This window comes from Pteropus medius, unplaced genomic scaffold (assembly GCF_902729225.1).
Source record: "Pteropus medius unplaced genomic scaffold, Ma_sr-lr_union100, whole genome shotgun sequence".
Lineage (NCBI taxonomy): Eukaryota > Metazoa > Chordata > Mammalia > Chiroptera > Pteropodidae > Pteropus > Pteropus medius.
Window position 1 is genome coordinate 2290812 of NW_024354360.1, and position 24606 is coordinate 2315417.

General features: G+C 41.2%; 1 protein-coding gene across 4 annotated transcripts in view; it reads left to right on the top strand.

Annotated features, from left to right (window-relative positions):
* SYK (spleen associated tyrosine kinase) overlaps positions 1-17313 on the top strand; it is a 78097-nt gene extending 60784 nt beyond the window's left edge. For all 4 annotated transcript variants that reach the window (XM_039852145.1, XM_039852148.1, XM_039852147.1 and 1 more), the window contains 6 exons: positions 1010-1187; positions 4252-4461; positions 5428-5617; positions 10077-10217; positions 10856-10968; positions 16670-17313. In XM_039852145.1, coding sequence (XP_039708079.1) covers positions 1010-1187; positions 4252-4461; positions 5428-5617; positions 10077-10217; positions 10856-10968; positions 16670-16742 — 905 coding nt within the window. In that variant the 3' untranslated portion in view covers positions 16743-17313. The remainder of the gene's footprint in view (positions 1-1009; positions 1188-4251; positions 4462-5427; positions 5618-10076; positions 10218-10855; positions 10969-16669) is intronic.
* The last annotated feature ends 7293 nt before the right edge of the window (positions 17314-24606 follow it).

Below are 24606 nucleotides of genomic sequence, written 5' to 3' on the forward strand. Positions count from 1 at the left end.
GTGGCTGGTAGAACCTGAAGGGATGTCTGAGCTATTGGAATTGTAGACATGTTTAGGGAATTGTGGTGATTGTGTGAAGCCACAAGAGGATGCAACTCAGGATGCCACCCCTCAATGAAGTCAGTAGCCCTCTACTAGCTATCAGAAATGGGGCCTCCAGATGACCTTCTTGGGTTCTGCAGGTGACCCCAGATCATTTTTGTTGGTGAACTTGGTCTTTTTATTGCTACAAAAACCACCCAAAACAGAAGCTTAAAATGACAGCAGTCATTTAATTTTCTTTCATTCAATTATCCAGTGCAGGTCAGGAATTTGGGCAAGGCTCAGTTGGGTGGTTGTGGCTCAGGGCCTCTCTTAGTAAGATTAGATCTGGATCTGGGCCAGCAGGGAGGAGGGTGTGGTGAGGCTGGAGCTCTAGGGGCTGGCCAGCATCTCCTTGTCTTCGTTTAGTCTTGGGGAACTCTCTGATTGGTCTCTCCACCTGGGCTTGGACCGTCTTACAGTATAAAAGATGTCAGGGCAGTTGGACACCTTGCATGGTGTCCAGAGCTTCAAGAACCAAGTTTCCAACAAATGAGCCCTGTATAACCTCTTCTGATTATATCACAAACATCACTCTTGATACACTTTATTAGTTGACACAGTTACAAAAGCCACCAAAGGGAGGTGACATAGATTGTACCTCTCAATAGAAGGAAGATCAGAATTTTCGGACATAGTTAAAGCCACCATGGCCCATGAGGAGGGCCCCAGCTATCTTTGCCTCTGGCATGAAAGACCCTTTCTTGATAAATATTAACGCAAGAATGGGGGTCCAGTTCAATGGAGTGAGGGGCTTTTTACTGCCCCTCTATGAGCTGGGCAAGACTGTGCCTTGGGTACTCACTGGCACTAAAACTATCCAAAATGACCAAGGTCTTGAAAGGCAAGCTGTGACCACAGGAGGTAGGAGTGGGATTTTCACAAGGGATCTAGCCCTGGGGTTGCGTGTTTCTTGACTTCATTGTAGATGCCCAGAGAGAAGCCTTGCCCATGGACACAGAAGTGTACGAAAGCCCCTATGCAGACCCCGAGGAGATCAGGCCCAAGGAGGTCTACCTGGACCGGCAGCTGTTAACCCTGGAGGACAAGGAACTGGGCTCTGGTAACTTTGGAACTGTGAAGAAGGGCTCCTACCAGATGAAAAAGTAAGTCAAAGCTTTGCACTGTCATACTACACTCATTCTCATGTGAACTTATATGCTAGAAACTAATACATATGCATATATTATGTTGATTGCATCCCAAACACAAAGTGTAACGCACCATAGCTAAATCTTTTTTATTAACAATATAATTTTTCTTCATTTGTGGTATAATTACCATAAAAGCATCCATTATGTATATTTATTATGTGTATAGTAATTATATATATTATTTTAGACATAGTACATGTATCCTTTAGAAAACAGAAGGAAGCAAAACGTAAGAATATAAAAATGTCAGATTGTTACTACCCAAATACCACTACTGTTAACTCACTTTAGCATGTTTTCACTATTTTCTTTTATTTTTAAAAAATGTCTCATTTCTCTTTTCTAGAAAGTCCCTAATTCCAAATATTATTACATTAATTATTTACTTGCTTTATCCTATAATTTTATATTGTAGCAATACATATTATACAACAATTAGAACTGCTAAGCTACGAATAGTAGTTATTACACAATAATTACGACTGCTAAATGACTAAAATCTCTTTGTACTTCATTTGGTCTTTAGAAGTTAACCCACATAGAATGTTCAGTAAAAATAGTGGTTTCTAAATTTCTTTGAAACAAATCCTCCCTTTGAATATGTATGTTTGAATTAGTATGTCACCGATGTGAATAAAATTAGTTTTGTTATTCAATGCTATTTTAAATTTAAGGAATTTAAAATTTTTTTCTTGAGTAAGTAATTTATACAGTTCAGGAATATAGATACAAGTATATACAGAAACTCTTGCTTTCAATCCTGCCCCTTCTCTCTATGTGTGTATATCTGTGTGTGTATAAGTGTATATATAAAATTTAATAATATGCTTATTTTAAAATATATGTATATATACCACAGTCATTTTGTAAAATACATTTAAATTATCCTGCGTTAAGGTATACGTTTCCACAACTAGTTTGTGATACTTAAATTTCTTTTTTTAATTATATATGTAAATCAACATAGACATGATTATAGATACATAATTTCAACTAGAGGGTTTAGGGAGAGAAGAGACCCTATAGATCATTTTGGAGCACAGTGAGGTCTTTGCAATGTTAAGTCTTTCAGTCAATAAACATGACCCATCCCTCCATTTACTTGAGTCATTTCTAACTTCTCTCAGGTTTCTCTCAGCAGAGCTGTCTAGTTTTCTATTTAGAGGTCTTGCACACCTTTTTTTGTTGGCTTCATTTGTAGGTATTTAGTACTTTTGAAATTAACATGTATCCTATAATTTTTAAAATTTAATTTGCTAATCTCTAGTGTTAGTTGAATGTGGAAATATAACTGGTTTTGCCTATTGACCGATACCTAGCAACCTTGCTGAATTCATCCATTATTTTTCATTTATTATTTGAGTACCTTATCTGTGTAGTCTTTGACCCAGAAATGTGTCATCTATGAATAATGTCAGTTTTATTTTATTCTATCTAATCCTTATACTTTTTATATTTCCTTCTTGCCTTTTTTTTATTACCCAGGAACTGTGTGGCTCAATGTAGAATAAAAGTAGCAGTTGCCTCATTGCTCATTCCTGATTTCAGGAAAAGATTTTCAGTGTTTCACTATTATATTTGTAGCTGCTCTTTATCAGAATTAAAAAGTTTCCTTCTATTCTTTCTTTTCTGAGAAATTTGTTTTTAATCATGAATCTGTATTATATATTTTTTTGAATTTCTTTTTCCTCTGCTGGGAAAAACATTTGGTTTTCCTCCTTTATTGTGTTCATGTGGTGTTGCACTGATTGATTTTCAAATATTAAACCCACCTCGCATTCCTGGAATAAACCTTTCTTGTTCACGAATTATATATTAATAATATCCTTTTTATAATTAACTGAATTTACAATACTTCTGTTAGAATTTTTGCATCTATGTTCATGAAATTATTTTCTTGTAATTTCTTTGTCTGTTTTGGTATCAGGGTAATGTTGGCCTCATAAAATGGGTTGGGAAGTTTCCTTCCTCTTTTCTTTCCTGGAAAAGGCTGTAGGTATTATTTCTTCCTGAAACATTGGGAAGAATCAAGAATTTTTTTGCTTGTTAATTTTGACCCCTACCTCATACCATACACAAAACCAGTCCAGATGGATGATAGACTAAAATGTGAAGGTAAAACAATAAACTGTCTAGAGATAGCATAGGATAGTATTTTTCCATGATCTCAGGAAAAGGATGAGGGGGACTCTTGGGGTGCTGGTGGTGTTCTTTGCCTCCATCTGTGTAGAAGCTACAGCATGTGTCTAGTGTGTAAACATTCATTGAGTTCTACTCTGAAGTTGTCTGTGCTTTTCTGAATGTATGTCAGACTTACTCTGCTATTCTCTTATTTTACCTGTTTTATTGGCTAGTTCTGGTTTTATTCTCCCATTTTGGAATTCAACAAAAGAGGTATATTTCCCACATTTGTGGGAATTGTATTCACAGAGAGATGCAGTTTTTCAAATCACACATAGTTAAGTTTTGTTCATTTATTTAAGCTCTATTATATAAGACTATTTTCAAGAGTTCAAACATGACCTATATGATGTTTTTATTAGAAAATAAAAAAATAATTATTTTTTCACAAACTTGTTGAGGCACACTTAAAATAAACCTGTTTAAATGTTTTGTAAACTATGAGCTTTAACAGTGTATGCTTTTTATTTCTGCATCCAGAAATTCATATTTAACATATACTAAAGGAATGTTGTATTTACATATGTTACACATAATCTGAGATGGCAAATCTCAATATGTTATAGAAATTCATGTTTGTCATAGTTTGTAAGGTTTTCTATGAAAATTATTTAAATATTTTCTCATATTTCGGCTTTCTCCTTAGTTGGGGCATTCTTCTGCACCATCCCCCATTACTAGTCACTTATAGCATGGCTTCTTAAGATGTAATTTCAATCTGTTGCAGTTATTTGCATAACATCATTTCTAGTGTAGGAATCGTACTTCGTAGCAGAGTATTATCTAGAGGTTAGCCACTTTGAAAAGTTTCTTATGTTTTACGACTTCTTTGCAGAGGTGTGAAAACAGTAGCTGTGAAAATCCTGAAAAATGAGGCCAATGACCCGGCCCTTAAAGATGAGCTGTTAGCAGAAGCTAACGTCATGCAGCAACTGGACAACCCTTACATTGTGCGCATGATCGGGATTTGTGAAGCCGAGTCCTGGATGCTGGTTATGGAGATGGCGGAACTTGGTCCACTCAATAAATATTTACAGCAGAACAGGTATCTTTAGGTGCCCCAGAAGTTTATGCTGTGAGGGGCAGGGCCCACCCACCGATGCACATAGTAGCCTGATTTCTACAAGAAGCTTCTCTCCTCCCATGTTGTTGCAGTGTCGGTCCACACCTTAAGAGAGGAGGGAAGAGAGAAAGAGAGCTGTAGTCTTTGGATGAAATGTTCTTTTAGCTTCTTTTAGCAAAGAAAAACTCTAATCCAACAATCTGGTTTTATTTTCCTTTGTTCACTCTGTATTGGCCCAGTGGTAGAATCAGCTTTAGAATATCTTATCAGTCAACCTCCCCACATGGAGAAAAATGTGCTATTTTACAAGAAATATTTGATATACACTTTATAAGGGATAACAGTGATGACTTGCATGTCTGGCTGACCTCTACATTCCTTGAATAATTACTTCTGAAAATATCTGTTGCTACTACTTGATTACGACCATGGATGGAGTAATCATGCTGTTCTCTTCTAAAGCCATTTTTGAGATAGAAGAACTTGTGTGGAATAACTCATAAGAATAAGCACTTTACTTCGACTCATTTGCTACATTATATTTGTACCTTACTTAGATTGTGTCATTAATCTCCATAGAAGAGAGATGTTGTTGCCCCTCTGCATAGGTAAGAAATTGAGAGTCAGGGTTGGTTTTGTTACCTATACAATATTGGAATAAGGATTCCAACTGAAGCCTGGCTCTCAATGAGCCAGGTCTGATCACCCCATTAAACTGCTTTTCATATCATTTAAAGCATGCCTTGAAAATTGTACCAGTTGACCACCAGAAGAATGATGATCAGTTTTGAACAGTTATAGGTTAACGGGGAAATTTGTCACCACTCATGGCTCTTGCTTAAGAAGAATAAGAAATGAATAGATTTATTTTCTGTGTGAGGAGCACGGTTGGTTGTTCTGAAATGAACTACTATCCACTATCATTAATGACAAACTTGTGACTTTCAGGCATGTCAAGGATAAGAACATTATAGAACTGGTTCATCAGGTTTCTATGGGAATGAAATATTTGGAGGAGTGCAATTTTGTGCACAGAGATCTTGCTGCAAGAAATGTATTGCTGGTTACTCAACATTATGCCAAGATCAGTGATTTTGGACTTTCCAAAGCACTTCGTGCTGATGAAAACTACTACAAGGTAGGAACAACTTAGCCAGTATTTAGTGTACCAGGTAGTAAAAATCTGAAATGTAAATGTATGTCTTCTATATTATATTATGGTGGGATTTAAAATTTAAAAATGCCTGTGTAAAAAAAAATATTCTTCTTAAGCTTTGATTCTATTGTTTAAAGAAAATGGAAATACTCTAATATATCATGACTTTAGATTTACTCGGAATAGTATCTGCCAAACTATTTTCCTTGGAGTAATAGGGAATCAATAATTAACTATCAGAAAGATAAATTAAGAAAACAATTACATTTACAGTTGCATAAAAAAGAATAAAATACTTAAAAATAAATTTAACCAAGGAGGCGAAAGACCTGTATTCTGAAAAGTATAAGAAGTTAATGAAAGAAATTGAGAACAGCACAAATAAATGAAAAATTATGCTCATGGATTGTAAGAATATTGTTAAATGTTAATATTTGCATAAAGCAATCTCCAGATACATTGCAACCTCTATCAAAATTCCAATGGCATTTTTCACAGAACTAGAACAAATAATCCCCAAATTTGTATAGAACCACACAAGATCCCAAATAATCAAAGCCATCTTCAGAAAAGAACAAAGCTGGAGGTATCATGCTCCCTGATTTCAAAATATACTATAGAACTATCATAATCAAAACAGTATGATATGGTCACAAACACAGATATGTAGATCAATGGAACAGAAAAGGAAGCCCAGACATAAACCCACGCAAATACATTTAACTTATATTGGACAAGGGAGCCAAGAGTACTCAATGGGGCAATGACAGTCTTTTCAATAAATGGTGTTGGAAAAACTGGATATTCACATGCAAAAGAAAGAAATAGGACCCCTACCTCAGGTCACTTACAAAATTAACTCAAACTGGATTAAAGATTTAAACGTTAAGACATGAAACTATAAAACTCCTGAAAACACACACACACACACACACACACACACACACACACACACACACAAACATAGGAAAAATCTCCTCGACATTGGTCTTGGCAATTTTTTTTTTTGATATAACACTAAAAGCACAAGAAACAAAAGCAGAAATCAACAATTGGGACTACATCAAACAAAAAGTTTCTATACATCAAAAGAAACAATCAACAGAATGAAAAGGCAGCTTAAAATAATCAGATTTTAAAATGAGCAAAGGATATGAACAGACATTTTTTCCAAAGAATACAAACAGATGACGAATACATGAAAAGGTAAGGTACTCAACTTATCATCAGGGAAATGCACATCAGAACCACAGTGAGATATCACCTCATACCTTTCAAAATTGCTTTATTAAGAAGACAAGAGATAACAAGTATTGGCAAGAATGTGGAGAAAAAGGAACTCTTGTGTATTGTTGATGGGAATGTAAATTGGTGCAGTCACTATGGAAAGTAGTATGGAGGTTCCTCAAAAAAATTAAGAATAGAACTACCATATGATCTAACAACACCACTTCTGCGTATTTATCTGAAGAAAATAAAATCACTATCTGGTACAGATGTCTGTATACCCCATTTCGCTGCAGCATTATTTACAATGGCCAAGATATGGAAACAATCTAAATGTCCATAATTGGATAAGTGGATAAAGAAAATGCATACACACACACACGCAATTAAAAAAGGAAGAAAATTCTGACATTTGCAACAACATTGATGAAACTTGAGAGCATTATGCTAAGTAAAATAAGTCAGACAGAAAAAGGCAAATGCTCTATGATCTCATTTAAATGTAGAATCCAAAAAATCTAAACACATTGAAACAGAGTAAATTGATGGGGGAAGTGGGTGAAGACGGTCAAAGGGTACAAACTTCCAGTTATGAGTAAGTTCTGGGGCTCTAATATACAGCATGATGATTATAGTTAAAAATACTGTGTTATATACTTGGAAGTTGCTACGAGAGTAGATATTAAATGTTCTCAAGATAACAAGAACAAAAATGGTTATAAGTCAAGTGATGGGTGTGTTAACTAATGTTGTGTTAAACATTTCACAATATAATGTGCATAAATCATCATATCGTACAAAAAACTCAAAGGCATGTTAGAACCTGCAAAAAGAGACTGAACACTCTGAAAAACATGGCAACATGAGGATTTTTCTTAAGAAAACAAAGCAAAAATGAAATGGAAAAGAATAAAAAGTCAAACAGAATTTAAGAGAAATGATAATGAGGGAAGCAAATGAGCTTGGCACCCAGAAAACAGTGTGCTGCAGCTGAAATTGTGCAGCACCAAGACTGTAAACACACACACCCTTTGATCCAGCAACTCCTTCTGAGTACCCTACATACAGGGCAAATAGACATACCTCATTTTATTGTGCTTCACAGATATTGTATTTTTTACAATACAGTATAGTAGCGACCCTGCATCAAGCAAGTCTTTTGGCACCATTTTTTAAAGAGCATTTGCTCATGTTGCAATGTTTCAAAGTTCTTATTAATATTTTTGTAATGGTGTTCTGTGATCAGTGATTTTTGTTGTTACTATTATAATTGTTTTGGGGCTCTACAAACTGCACCCATATAAGACAGCAAACTTAATAAATGTTATATGCAATCTGACTGCTCCACCAGCCAGCCATTCTCTCTCCCTCTCCTCAGGCCTCCCTATTCCCTGAGATACAATAATATTGGAATAAGGCCAATTATTAACCCTATAATGGCCTCTATAGCTGTCATAGATAGCAATTCCTCTGATTGATCTAGACAAAGAAACTTTAAAACCTTCTGGAAAGAATTCACCATTCAAGAACATTCATGATTCAGGGGAAGAGTTCAAAATAGCAACAATAACAGGAGTTTGGAAGAAGCTGACCCCGAGCCCCATGGATGACTTTGAAGGATTCAAGGATTCAGTGAGGAAATAACTGCAAATGTGGTGGAAACAGCAAGATAACTAGAACTAGAAGAGGAGCCTGTCGATGTGACTGAATTGCTGCAGTTTCTTGACAAAACTTTAATGGATAAAGAGTTTCTTCTTCTGGATAAGCAAAGAGAGTGGTTCCTTGAGAAGGAATCTAGTCCTGGTGAAGATGCTGTGAAGATTGTTGAAATGACAACAACATACATAATATATATATATATATATTCTAGAAGGATCCAAGAAAAATTATCAAGTGTGGTTATCTCTGTGGTTAAGAATTTGGAGTTCGTGGTGGAAAGAGGGTATATTTCATCAAATTTAGAATTTGTCAAAGGTTTATCCTTTTATCAGTTCAAAATTCAGAATAAACTTGAGATAACACACATGACTATATTGTTCACAAGTTCTGAAATCAAAATCTAAAAGTAATCAGTGTTTCATACAGAGAAGTGCACCCATGGTCTCAGATTGATGTCCCCAAGTTGCCCCCTCCTGACCCACATTAGGGCAGATTGCCTCCCTTCCTCTGCTCCAGGAGACTTTACCCAGATTACAGTGACATCCACAAGAGGCAGCGAGACTTACCCACACCACACTGAACCTCAAGCCCCAAAGGAAAGCATTTTGGTAGGCACGATTTTGATCTCTTTCCCACCATGTACTTTTTTTAATTAGAAAGTTTAAAACATATTTTAATGCTACTGGTAAACAGTCTATGCCAAAATAATTATTGTTGGCTTAAGACTATAGACAAGTACATAGTAGCAGTTAAAAGTACTTGTGAACAGCCCAATATTTCTTGGAGCATAACCATGAAGTAATATTCAGGTTAGACTCTTGCATTGTGACAACGAGCTCCATGAAGCTGTGAGTGACCAAAGGAAGAGATGAGAGAAAAACACTAAAAGATACAAGAAATTCAGTCTGTATTTAAATCTTAAAAATTTAAGAGTTTAGGATTTAATTATATTTTTCAGATTCAGACTAAATTTGTACACATACACACATGCGTCATTTTGAGAGTCATGATTTTATTTTTTTTAATTGTGGAAAAATACATGTAACATAAATTTTACCATCTTAACCCTTTTAAAGGTTACAATCCAGTAATGTTAAGTACATTCACTTTGTTTACAACCAATTTCCAGAATTCTTTTCATCTTCCAACATTGAAACTCTATAATCCTTAAACACTAACTTCCCCATCCTCTTTCTCCACCCAGCCCCTGAATACCATTATTCTGCTTTCTGTCTCTATTATTTGGACTATGCTGTGGGCCTCAGATGAGTGGAATCATACAATATATGTCCTTTAGTGACTTGACTGGCTTATTTTACTCAGTATAATAAAAGGTAACCTCATGGTTCATCCACGTCGTACTGTGTCAGACTCCCCTTCCTTAAGGCTGAATGACATTCAATGGTATGAGTATACCCCATTATGTTTCTCCAGTCATCTGTCAATGAACACTTGGGTTGCTTCCACATTTTGGCTGTTGCAAAGAGTGCAGCTATAAACATGGGTGTCCACAATTGTATTCTTAATGAGAGTTCTTCATTTGCACTGCTTTCAGGCCCAGACCCACGGGAAGTGGCCTGTGAAGTGGTACGCTCCAGAATGCATCAACTACTACAAGTTCTCCAGCAAGAGTGATGTCTGGAGCTTCGGAGTGTTAATGTGGGAGGCGTTTTCCTATGGGCAGAAACCATATCGGGTAAGCTACTACTGTTTTATTTCCTAATTATGTGGCCATCAGTACAGATAAGCACCAAATTATCGTTGCAGGACTATACATATCATAATCTGGGCACCCTTCTTCAGTCTTCCACTATCTTTGACACTGGGTAGTCAATATAGCCTCAGTTTATTCTAAACTAAAAAAAATATATTTGATGCTAACTGAACAGTATATCTTTTTTTCATTGTGTATTACACATATAAATATGCATAAAACATACCAAATTAATATTAATTAACGTAGAAATGGAAATAATGGCTATTGTTAGTATCAAATTGGCAGCTCGTTACATTTTTTATATTTTTTAAATTAAAATTTACATACAAAAAAAGTACACAAATGCTAGGATACAACTTGATAAATTTTCACAAATAGATGAAGAAACAGAACAGAACCTTAGAATCCATTTTCCCCCTGCTGGCACAAGTGTCCTTGCAAGGGTAACTCTGTCTGACTTCTAGATCATAGGTTAGGTAATCCTGTTTTTATAATTTTTATAATTGAAATCATACCACTTATACTTTTTTGTTTCTTTGGGGGAGTGGGATTTATTTGTTGTTTTGTTTTGCTGAATACTAAGTTTAAAAAGTTAAGGTATATTTTGCATGTTTTAGGGGATGAAAGGAAGTGAAGTTTCTGCTATGCTGGAGAAAGGAGAGAGGATGGGGTGCCCTGTGGGGTGTCCGAGAGAGATGTATGAGCTGATGAACCTGTGCTGGACGTATGAGTGAGTACCCAACCCTTCCTGCCATTTATCCAAACGCTTTGAAGGCATATGGAATGACTGGGTCCTAAAGGAAGCATGAATTCTGTCTTTTCATGAAACAGGGATGTGCTCCCTTCTAAATAAACAGTGAGGGAGATATCCTGCTTTCTGGTCCATGTACTTCCATTCTTTAGTCTAAAGAATAAGTTTAGACAGTTACACTAAGCCAGGATGTCAGAATTTAATTTAGATGATATCAGAAGGTAAGGTGGTCAGAGTAGAAGGATGTTCCCAAGAGTCTGGCCTGATGCTGTGTACCATTTTTGGTAACAGAGGATAGCAGAGGTACTTAATGGAAAATGTCCTACTTTCCTAATTCCTGATCATCTTTCAGAGGGAGGCATGACCACAGATGTTGGCTGGCTTATAGATGGATTGGCTAAGGTAGCACTTTCCAAAAAGTGAGTCAGACCTGGGAACAGTAACCCTCAGAGTCTGCCCTGAGTGCCATCTTGTGTCCTGCCTGGAGCAAACATGACATTATGGCAGGTGATGTTTAGAGCAGCTTAGTAGTTAAGGGAAACCTATCACACCTGAGAATCAGAGCGTGTCACACCTGGAAATCAGGGAAATGTCACACCTGGGAATCAGAAAGTAGCTTTTAATTTTGCCTGGTTTTCGTAGCCTGTGAGTGCATCAGGGGGAGCCATGAGCCCTGTTTCCTGTGCCACTAGCACTGCAATGTGCACATAGAATCTTTGCAGCTTGGCAACGATACGAATCTTTGATAGAGAGGAGCTCATATACTTACAGTAGATTTAATTTGGGGGGGATCAGGCTTGCTCACAGATACAACAGCTTGTGATGCCTGAGCATCTTAAGGATGAGGGTTATTGCAAGTGCTCTCAGATGTCACCTAGGATTCCACAACACCCCTGGAAGAACCATTCACCACCATTATGGGGAGTGCAAGTAAAGAATCTTATTATTATCTAGAAGCACCAGGGAGTCAGCCCCAAAAGGAGGTATTTCCATCTGCTGGTGCTAGTCTTTTCAGGTGAGGGGACTGGTCAGGCTTTTCAGTGCCAAAGATACCTGTCTAGGCTCTGGGGAGCTTGTCTAATCCAGGCTGTTTGTGCCGGAGGGACATCAGAGTGTCAACAAGAAAGGAATGCTAGAAATAGCTTTTGGGTAGGGGGTGTCCATTTCTTGAAGTCTTGACTTAATCCCCCACCCCTAGTCTTTTCCAAACTAGAATCATTAGAATCATTGACAGGTAGGGCCCAGCCATTTTCAAAATTGAAATTGAAGGTATGGACTATGACTGGGGTGGGGGGCAGATAGGAAACAGAAGACAAATTACCCCGAGATAATGTTACAGACCTTAATATTGTCACCTTGTACCTGTACTGAGTCTAGTTCCAGCTGTCCTACTTCAAGGTGCCTCTGAAAGGCAGGCAGAGGGAGGACAGAAGCACCCTCTGAGACTTGCCAAGAATCCCTTTAATGAGTGTGGGCCATTAAGGTTTTCTTGCAGCACAGTTCCTGAGAACCTACAAAGCTGCAGGAACAGCACAGGCTTTCCTGGCCTTTTGTAGACTGTGCATCACTACCCTGCCGGGTTTTGGAGACCTGGCACACTGTGATGCTTCACTAGGAGTAAAATAGACACCGAGGTCAGGAAATGTGCGAAGCTTTGGATGAGGGCAGCCCTGCCCTTGGGTGCATAAGCTTGTGAGCACTTAACTAGAAGTGTTCTCTGGTCCTGCCTGCGGCTTCATCTGGAGGGTTTCAGTTCCTCTGAGAAAAATGGATTTTAAATCATTCTGAAACAAATGAAAAAACCTAGAACTAAAATGAACTCTCACGGAGATGGTTAAAGTTAATGTTTTGCATTTAATGTTAGTACTGATATGTTTATTTTTGTTGGTTGTTCTCTGTGGTGGATGTTGACCAGTGAGGAGTGGAAGGGTGGGCAGAGGTGAGGACTTAGGGTGGAGGCAGGGTGTTAGGAATGTACCCAGTGGGGTGAACCGTGGTGGGCAGAGAGATGCAGTCAGAACACACCCTTGCTTGTCTCTGGGGGCCATGATGAGCCTATAGAACACTCTTAGCGCCTAGAGCCTTCTTGTGGTGGGAATCAGGACCAAGTCTGCTTTCCTGCCTCTATCTTTGTTGTGACATGTAGCGCCTCCTCGTGCTGCTGTTGCCAGGTTGGTCCACAAGGAGCAGACCGGAAGGGAGAACAGTTCCTGGTATTCGCTGGAGTTGGAGTTAGGTAGAGCTCTCCTCTTTAAGAGAACATTGTTTCCAAATGTATTTTCCCACCTGGAGGTTTGGGTTACAGTCTAAGTGAGGCTTACATGCTGTAGTGTCTTTCTTATCGCTTCCAACTCAAGAATGCTTCCCAGTGAGTTCCACGTAAATATTTAGGAATCAGCAACAGAGTTTAAGTATCTGTGGAGTAGAAAGAGCGATGGCCATCCGTGCCTAAAATTAGAAATGATGACTCCTTATCAAACTTTGATTCCTTCTCCAACAAATTATATTTCTAAAAGTTAAAGTTTTTCTAGTAATGACCTGAAATGGCCTGGGGGCGGGGGGTGGGAGCGGTGCAGGGAGAAGCAGTCAGAGATTTTGTCTAAGCATAAACAGTGGAATGACGCACTGTTGAATGAAAAAAAGAAACATTTTCTTGGTCATGGCCAACAAGAAGAATCCAAAAGCACCAGAAGCTTGTCTGACAACCTGGGTAGTTAACGTCATCAAACTTCACAGAGAGGCCAGACCCTGCCCTGTAAGAGCCTGCAGTTGAGGGAGGTGAGGATGGCAGGCAATGAATGATAGGCTATAAAATAAATGTGTTCTATAGTGTGTTCTCAAGAAAGAGATAAGTCCAACAGCAGTTCAAAGCCGGAGGATGGAGGGCCCAGGAAGGTGCTGCACATATGTGTGAGGACCTCCCATGTCCAGATAGTTTCTCACAGAAGGAAATGAAGTAGTTGCCTGGGGCACAGAAGCATATGGGAGCTTCCAGAACCTGGTGGATTCAATGAAGCAAATACAAATGATCCTTGTATAGTCTCCAGGCTTTCCTCCACTGTAAACGGTCAGCCACCTTTGCCAAGGTAATAGACAGATTTTTAGGTAGGTAGGTAGGTAGGTAGGTAGGTAGGTAGTTAGGTAGATGGATGGATGAATGATAAAAGGATAGACGGACAGATGGATTGATTGATAGATGATAGATGGATGGACAGATAGAAAATGGATGGAAGGTGGGCAGGCTGGGAGGGAGGAAGAAAAAAGGGAGGGAAGGAGGGAAGAAAGACGGATGGATAAATGATGGATGGATGGATGGATGGATGGATGGGAGATAGATAGATGATGATAATGATGATGATGATAGATAATAGGTAAATAGGCAGATGATCAATCAATCAATACATGGAAGGCAGGCAGGCTAGGAAGGAGGGAGAAAAGAAGGGAGGGAAGGAAGGAGGAAAGATGGATGGATAAATGGATGGATGGATGGATGGATGGATTGATGGATGGATGGATAGGTAGGTATGTAGAATAGATAGATGACAAATAAAAATTTAGACAGACAGGTATATACATATATACTTTTAGATGTATAATTGACAACTGCCCTCCATGTACTGAGAACTGTGAATAAGCACTGGTTGACACATCTCCCGTTGTGGTTACAATACTGGGCTGGGTGTTACTAGACAAACTTGAAATGAATCAGCCCTTACAGAAACACATGATGACATATCGTGATTGGTGCTATGGAGCAAACCATTGGGAGCTCTGAATGAGAATGGAGAATTATGGAGAACCATACTTCTGTTAGGGGGTTCATATTGTCATCTTTAGGAAGGGGCATTCCACCTGAGAACTGCAGGATGAGGAACTTAGATGCAAGAAATGAGAAGAGAAGATGGGGTGCTGCTGGGCATGAGGGGCAGAGCAGAAGAGCACTCCAGGCCTGAGTGGGCAGGGGTGGCCAGGAGAGGGGCAGACAGGAAACTAGCACATGCACAGGACACTCGGTCATGCTCCCCTGCCCAAGCTCAGGGTCATCCTAGATTCTTAGAGGCAGCTTCACCCATAGTGTAAAGGGTAGGAAACCTAACCAGCTGTCTTCCCTGGGGTCCAATCTGTATCCTGTTTGTCTAAATTAGTTTTCTTGGTGCTTGGCTGCTGGGTGAATGAAGCACTCAGAGAAAAATTCAAAGGTGCTCCTTTGGCATTTAAACCCAACAGTTGGAGCAGAAGGCTCTGTTTTACAAAGATGATGAGGTTGTGTTCTCTTTGGCTACAGAAGTTTAGAAGCAGGACAGAAGCTGTCCCTCTGTGTGGGCACAGGTGTCTATGTGTGTTCCTGAACCCCAGGACTTGGCCATCACATCCTAGAACAAAACTTGGTAGCCAGAGACATGGACTCCCACCATGGCTGGGTCTTCAGCCATGACTACAGATAGCTGATATTTTCAAGCAGTGTTTGCACTTGAAAGCTATAGGTGCAACCATTTACGGCATGTACTCATTTGGTTCAATGTCATTTAATTATAACATTGATGAGCTGCCATAGAAACTCGTGTGTATATCAGTTAGCCTTGGTCAAGTTGGTTTCGTTACATGTGGTTTCACTTAAAGTCGCAGAACCTTTTTACAACATTGAGGACTTCTGTATTTGGTGCCATTTGACAAAACACCCCATTTTGGTTCTGTAGAAACCACTCTGCCCTTATAATGGTGAGTGATTCTTGGGCTTCGTGCATGCTTCTTGGGTGTTCTGGGTGTACACTGAACCATATAAAATTATAGTTGTAGGTCAAAAGGTAAATATGGGCAGTTCACAATTAAACCTCAAGTTCTATTTCACTTATTGGGCAAATTTACTCACTTGCAATATAGCCAAAAATCTTGGAAAAATAAGAAAAGTAACTTCCAAGTGAGGATAGTCTCAGATTTTTAAGAAATACTTGCTTTCAACGTGTTCCATTCAGTGCGACTGTGTTAGAAAAAGCAGAGAAGTCTATAAAACTTTGTTTAGAGATTGCAAATTGTTAAAACCTTTTATCTGTAGTTTACTTATATCATTACGTCACCTGACAAGTGACAGAAAAGGAAAGCCTTGCTGTGTTAAGATGTATAATAAACCATGCCTGCATCTTTGCTTCTGCTATAACAAATTTTGAGTTTTAAAAGAACCCATATCAACAGCACATTTTCAGAAATCCAAGGCCATCTGATTGGGGTGTGGGAAGGAAGGTTTAAATTGTGTCTATTTTTTTTCTTAAAGTTCTGAGTCACACTTTAAAGCTATGTCTGCAGCATACTGACCAACTAAGTTTTTCAGAAACATGTGTTTTGCTAGATTACAAAGAGACAGTCTGGGTTAAAAGATGCTGACTTCGAGTGCAACACTTCTTCATCTTTAAGGTGGGCATGAGTCACTAAGGGGTCTTACTGAATGCAGATTGGGTTCTGCAGGTCTAGGGTGGCCTGACACTATATTCCCCACAAGCTCTGGTCACCCTGTGCGGGAGAGAAGGGATGCTTTGTGAGCCACTGGCTCTGGAGGAAGCCACCAAGGGGCACAGCCCTTCTCACGAGGCCACCATACTTTTCACCACTGCAATGGATCATACAGCTGGATCATACTTTTTCACCACTGCAATGACAAACAATAATGCATCTCTTCCCTTTTCAGTGTGGAGAACAGGCCCGGGTTCGCAGCAGTGGAACTGCGGCTGCGCAATTACTATTACGACGTGGTCAACTAAGGCTCCTGCACCCGTCCCTGGCTGTCTTCAAGCAGATGGGCCATCTCAAGCCAGCATGTTCCAACACTTTGATTTTGAGCCTCCACCTCCCTCTGCCCGTTGAGAGAGCCAACCTCAGATGGATGTGCCGTAACTGTGGTTCCCCAACACCTGTCCCAGAACAAACCCTCAACAAAGCAAACCCATCCCAGAGGAGCCATGGGAAGAAGACGGACAACAGGGTCAAAGGGCTTGTGGACTTCTTTGTGTATCTTGTCTGTATGATTTTCATGGCGAGTTATTTTCAGGGTCTTTTTCCAGATTTCCTTGCTGTCTTTCCAGTTCTCTGGGCCTTGGGTTGCATCTGAACCCATTGCAGCCTGGAGACACCGCCATGTGGTATTGAGCGCTTACCTGTGTTGCGTTGCCAGCATCCAGAGGGTGCAGTGACACCTGTGACACCTGCACTGGAGGCCAGGAAGGGAGAGAAGAAAGAAATCTGTCTCTGATAGGCCAAAAGACTAAGCCCTGCCCCTGAAAAAAAAACCTTTCCTGGCAATAAAAGTGTTTTGAGGCTTAAAAAAAATTAAATCAAGCTCAATCAATGCAGTTTCCAAAGTGTAGCCAGTTAAAGAGGAAAAAAAGTCTAGATATTGCTTTTGCTCTATGTGTTCTGAGAAAGAAAACTGGCGTCTGCATGAAGTGTGGGGCCTGTTGGAAGGAATTGACTTGGCTACTGACCCCCTGAAAGCCTCTCTCCCAAAGAGTCTAGGAAGACTGAACTTGGATGGAGACTAGTAAATAAAGCTCTTTGTGGAGAACACGTAGGGGAGAAAATGTCCATCATCTCGAGTGTGATTAAGGGTAGACAGGATGCTGTGGATTGTCATCTACTTAGTGTGGTCCATGCTTCCTCTCCCTTGAAAAGAGGGTGCAGACAGAATTTTTGTCTTTTTCTGTACTTATAGTGGAGGCCAACGGCATCTAAAGATGAGTTTCTAAAGTATTAATTCATAATAAAGTCACAGACCTTTATCCCCTCAACTAGTGGGCTTTATTGAGTGTGGCTTTGGGTTGAAGGTACAAAACCCAAGAATTCTTTTCTAGTCCCCTAGTTTTAGTTAGTCCTTGAATAATGTTTGATCTTACACAAATCATTAGCCCATTGATATCAGTTTGTGGTAGCACTTGAAAATTAGAGATAATTAGCCAACATTCTTAGATCAGCCAAGAAACATAAACTCAGATCATCTCATCTTCAGTTATACCTGAGACATTTTAAAGTGTGTATCCAACCTGGTGTGGGCAAGCAGGCCCTACTCTTCACAGAGCCTGCGTGGAGAAAAGCAGCAAGTTGGCACCCTTAGCCAGAAGAAGACATGAGTCACTTGTAAAACTTATGTTAAGAAATTTTTAGAAACCATCCAGGCCTGTTAAAATCATGCTACCTGGTGGTTTAATCATTTTGTTAGGGGATCCCTGGGTGCTGATCAGATACTCAAAACAGTGGCAATGCACATGATTTAGAGTCTCCAAAATTAAAAAGATTAAAGACAAAATCTCTATGGTCAGGCCACATGTAGACTTAGAATCATAAAAGGAAGGGTTTGATGCAGCAGAGATGACATCTTAGAAAGAAGCCATACTGCTAGCTCCTTCTTCTACCTCCAGAGTGTGTTTTCAGAAAAGGCCACATGCTCACAGCACTCAGGTTGCACATGTGCAATAACTGTGTAGAGATCTTTGTCCTCTTTCTGGGGAGAGTTCCCACACTCTCTGGCAGCTCCCCACCCCTCCCAAGAGTCTAAGGATAAAGAAAAGCTGGAATTTGACTGGAGAGAAACCCAGCCCTATAGTGGCAGATGCTCCTGTCTTCCACGTCTCCTGTGCCTCTCCTGGTGGTGTGGGGAGTTTCTGTCTGTAGAATTCCCACTGTGGCAGTGTGTGCAAGTCCTCTCTAGTGACAATTGTGTCCTGTGTCCTGTGACTACAGAAGAAGGCACAGAGGGAAAGCCAACTTCATCGAAGTAGTATTTATAATGTGAATGAGCTAAATTTGGAAGGTAAGCACTTGTACAATGTATCCTCCCTGTGCTAGATTTCACATACATGTTGCCCTTCTCACGATTCTAGCCGTGTCTTTACATGGGTCTGGGCTCACTCCATGTGCCTTCACCTTCTGGTCCTTGTTGCGGGAACAAACGGGCATCGTGGATACACAGACTGCCCTGGCCAGGCCAGCACCAATCGACTGCTGAGGCCATAAATACCTTGACCCTGAGCAGGATCGAAGCTTTGCGTAACAAACATGTAATCCATTCTGTGGTTAAAATAATCACATGTGTTTTCACTTGTGCATGTCCTTTCCCCACGCTTGCTGTCACCAGCCTTGCTTTGATTTGTTGGGTGGTGACCTCACATTTATACCAGCCCAAGGACTGCAGCTCCATCTGGATTTTCACACGCAGGGCCAACCGCCAGATTTTCAGACCCCCCAGCCTCCCAAGAACACACTTGACTGGTTAACCAGTATCCTCCATCCATTTCAGAAGAGCTACCTTTTGTCACTGGACTTTTTATTAACCGTGATTTTAAATAAAAATCTAAAATTAGCTTTTTGATAATTTTCATGGACATTGTTAGAATATAATAGGTGACACCGTCAAATAAACAGTGTTAAGCAGCATTGTCAAATGCATGGGGTTTTTTGTTTTTAAATGTTACGTTCCCAAGCTATGTCCTAAAAGGATAAATGTATGCAGTCCCCTCGGATCAGGTCTGTGAGCTTCTGCCATCCACAGAAGAGAAAGGCCAGTCCAGGAGGGCCCAGGCCTAGCATGATCCTCTGTTCAGGGGCAGGAGATCTGCCCAGCAAGAGCCTCACAGCCCATGCACGTCATACCTTGATGGAGAGTGAGCTGACGGACCCGAGAATGCCAGAATGGCCAAAGCAGGGTTCTGAGCTTTCTTTTTCTCTGCAAAGATAGTGTACAGAGCTCTTGGGGGGAGTCTGGGGAGAAATTGCAGAGCTCCCATCACCTCTTTGAAGGAAGATTACACACACACATACATGTGCATGCACACCACATATATACATACATATACCCCTCGCACACGCCACATAAATATGCATACCCTGTACATACACACATATGTACATGCACACATACCACGTACGGCACACACGTGCACTCGCATCACATACATATGTACACTTCTCACACATACCGCATAAATATGCATACCCTTTAAATACATGCATCAACACACACGTATGTACACACACATACCACATACAGCACACACACACACACACACACACACACACACACACACACACACACATACACCCCGCATTGAACTTTATTCCAAATGAGCACTTAAATTCCAGTGTGGGGCAGTCATCCTGCCCCAGTGACACATGCTGGTGGCTGTACTCATCTCTTCCTCTCACTCTGGGCCTGGGATCAAGCATTAGAGACACTCCTGTCATCATCTCCCCCACACCCCACCAGAGGTCCCCCTGGTCCTGGCTGGCAGAGTTTTGGAGGAGACCCAGGTTAGCTAGCCTTATGCTCCCATGGTGAGCTCTGAGACCAGGACAGCCCCAAGATGGGCATGGCACAGACTGCTGGACAGCCCTTTGGCCCATAGCTCTAGAAGCTGTGAGAGAGCGAGGGTGAAATTGAGTACAATACAGAGAGGTAGATCTCTAGCACTGACCTTGGGCAAGTCATAGAAACTCAGCCTCGATCTGTATAATCACAGCTGAGGGTTACCAACTGCCTATACTAGCATATACAAGGCCAAATAGGCCTGGAGCCATATTATCACAATGTCATTGGGAGCCATGGTTTGGGCCCCAAGGCCACGGTGATGAACTTCCTTGCTGGTGGGGATTCTGTGGGCCAGCAGATAGCTCCCTGTGATGGTTCGGGAGAGAAGCTGACATTTGACTGCAGATTTCTTCAACACTGGAGAGGGGCAGAAATCACTGATATGTACACATTAGCGTGTAATCATTGGAAGCGGTGACCTGAGGTGGCTTTAGCATACAGTGAGCTCAGGTACAGATTTTAAGACCTGGGCTTGTCTTTTCAAGGTTAGGAGGAGATTTCAGAACTGGTCCATAAACATATTCTCTTTTCAGGGAAAGAAGAAAGCATTCTGAAAGAGCCAGAACGAGATTTTGATTTTTCAAATTCTTCTTTAGTTTGAGATATATAATGCAGGTGTCTCCCGCTTTAGGCAGCAATTGCTTCCTTCTCCTGGATGCTGGCTTGTGGCCTCAGGATGGAAATTCACCCTTGCTTCAGAGACAGCAAGTCCCCTAAATCATGGCATTTTCTCAGGTGCGAATTCTGCAGAGGTAAAGTGCCCTCAGACTCCTCACACTAGTCCTCCTCGCTTTCTCTGCCATCCACCCAAAGAGAAGCTTGGAAACCATCTCACAAGTGTGTTGCAGCAAATGTGAGTCTAGACAGCAGAATCGTGCTGGGCAAGCAGGAGTTTCCCTGACTAGATAAGTCCAAATGTGCTCCCACCAAGGGTCTCAGTGCCCATTACCCACTCAGAGTTCCAGGAGTATCGCAACAAAGATCTTTGTATACACTTTGTTAGCTTGGCATTTTCCCCACTTCTTTGAACACAGAACCACCATTGTGCTCAAAGCCTGTTAGGGAGACAGACTGGTGTTCCTCACATGTTGGGACACTTGCCGCCCATGAGGAAAGGATCTCTACAGTGGAGTGGATACTGGGCACTTCGGGGGAGGAAGTTCTGTCACTGAAACCAGCCAAAGAAGCAGAAGAAGTGCCCATCATGTTCTTAGTAGCTGAAAACCCAGCCAGTCATATTCTCAAATGTTGGTCGTTTATACATCATGTCCTCCCTCTATGTCTCTCTCTGTCTTTCTTTCTGTCTCTCTCTCTGTCTCTCTCTCTCTCTCATACACATATAAACACAGAGATATATACACACATATAATCAATTTTTCCTTCAAAGAAAAAAAGAAATCATAGCATTTTGATAAGGCAGGAGAACCTAGCGCACCTAACTTATGTTTCATTACAAAGAGCTCTTTTTAGGACACTTATTATTTTGTAGTTTTACAAAATTAATCTAGATAATGAAAGAGCACTTTTTCAGAGCCACCACTACCAGATCCAGTGAGCATCCACCTGGATGCCAAGCACAGCCTGAGCTAGGATTCAGCATATCCTGTGCTTGCCTAAACTCACAATCTGGCCAGGGCTGAGGGACACTGCCTGCTATGGGGCATCAGCTGATCTGGTAATGCTCTCAGTGCCACCCCCACCCATGCCACTCAGCTGGAGACATTTCCAGGAACTACTTTTCTAGCTAGGCATTATTGTACCAGAGCCATGCGTCATAAGACTCCACGTCTTTGCAGTCCTTCAGGGTTTTGAATGACTCTGTTTTCCATGATTGTCATTAAACTGTGGAATAATGAGAGAAATATGCATGTTGTTCATAAACTACTCTTCCTCATTCATAAAAACAAAAAGCCAGTGTCTGGTACCATTTTTTCTCCACAGTTCATATCAAATGACATCATGAGTTTCTATAAACCACATGAGGTGATGAAGCCAGCTGGAATACATGCAGTAAATACTCCTTCCTTCCCTGCTTGAGAGCAGAGGAGAGGCCTGGGCCTCATAGAAAGTGAGCAGCTAAGGAATTGTAAGAGTCAACACGTACCGAGAAAACCATCTTACTAAGTCCTAGTCCTTACCAAGTGGGTGGTCCCAGAAGAAATAATTTTGTGGGCGTGCGTAAGCCACCCCCATGCACTGCTCGGAAACTTGGTTTTCAGTTCCGTAATATGCCTGAGAGTCACAGAGAATATCAACGGTAGCATCTCCTCTCACACTCAAAGTGCCAGGCAGATCACCGCTTCTGGCACCAGACATGTCCCCAAGGATGCCAGGGGGCGTTCTGGTGGCCAGCAACTCCCAGCTGGGCACACTTACACGGCAGCACACTGTTACCCCAGGCGTCTGTCAGAACGTAGGGACACAAGCTGCCCAGCAAGCCCCCGACCCGCCACCTCCCCTTCTTTTGCTCTGCCTACATTCAACCCTGAAAAGAAAACAAAATGCTTAATGAAGCCAATTATCTCAGTTTTGTACCTTGTGCGATTATTATGTACAGGGCAGGAAAATCCTAACAGAAGGGAGGTGAGCTAACCACACAGCAGACACTAGCAGACCAGGCTCCCAGCAGATGCCACTCTACCCAGAGATAAAGCTGATCTCTGGAGATGGTACATATATGTGTGTGACTCTATGTTGAACAGGTATCTTTGTCTTTTTTATTTTTCCCAGACGTTCTTGCACTTCTAATACTCCTTCACATGAAAATAACTTTCTATTATTAACCAACTTGGTCACTGCTTTTCCTACTTGGCTCATAGTGTGCAGAACCAGTTTCCCCACTTACTGGCAGTCACAGACATTAACGCTCCTCCCCAGCGGGTCTTGACCTAGGGCATGATGCACTTTTACGTAAGTCTTCTTAAGAGCTGAGTACTTCCATTCACAATGAAAGGTCTGCTTTTCCTCCTCTGCTTGTGGGGGAACCCCAGCTGTGGCCCTTCTGGGAGTAGAGAGGGTGGTGTGGGTGCTGGGCACAGAAGCCTCACAGAGAGGTGACAAGTGGTTCATCGGGGGAGTGGGGGGAAGTATTCTCTTCAGGCCTGCAGGTCCTTTCTCAATGGAACTTGGATTTTTGCTGTGACTGCCTGCCCTGCCCCCCGAGAAGCCAGCCAAACCTGCAGAATGGATTTTACAACCAACATTTCCTCTCTTATTGGTCCCCTGAGAAGTCAGTGGCCTGAAGGAGGGCTCCAGCTTCACAGTTCCTCACATGCAGCAGCCAGTCACAGCCCAAGTAGTCCCAAGGCAGCTACCCAGGCCTCAGGCTGCTGGTGATTCTTGGACCTTTCACCAGAAGAGAAAACAGATTATACTATTCAACCACGTCATCTGAGAGTGACATTAGAATCCGTAGGTGTCAGTCTTCCTCTCCCCATTCTCAGCCTTTGTAAAGCACCCCGTGAGCACTGTAGGTCAGAGAAACAAGTGCCCATGTAATGCCTCCATCAGCTCATTGATTCTACCTCTCACCACTGGGCAGACCAGCATGCAAAGGGGTTCCTAATAAACACGGAACAACGTGTGAATGGCCAAAGCATTGCTCACCCACACAAATGGTTTAGCTTGATTTGGTGGACTAGATGTGTGTGGTGTTATTCTTGAGGATTGTGTAATAGAACTTTTATTTGCATAACATTTTCAGCTCGCAAAGCATTTTCAAGTATATTTTCTATTTTAAGTCTAAAAGCAACCAACTTTTGAGATGGCCGTTATTAACTCGTCATTTTACAAATGAAAAGGCCAAGACTCAGAAAAGTGCACCAAAAAAGAGGCCAACAAGATTTCTTTATATAAAACCACTAGTTTTGGGGCCTGACTGCCGGTCTGTCCCCAGGGCATGGCTTCATTGGCCTGGAGTGGGCGCTGGGAGGTGGGGGGGTGGGGCAGGCATTGTTAATCTTTAACAGTGCACCAGGAGGTAAGGCTTATTGCCTTTGTGTGGTCTATCGTGGTGCTCCTCCTTATCAGCGCTCTGACGTGGGGTCTTGGAACCATTTGGGGACCTGGGAGAGGAAGTTGAATATCAGAGTCATAGCTGAATGTCAGCAAGTTGGGTTTCTCCATTTGAGGCCAAATGGTGTAGACCTGATGACGATCAGTCTTTGAATGCCTCGATGCAGTTCTTCACAGGGCCCCGGAAATTCCAAACTGGTTCAGTGATAAGGGCCTTGTATTCTCTTGGCTCAGTAGTTTTCCCTGTAATAGTT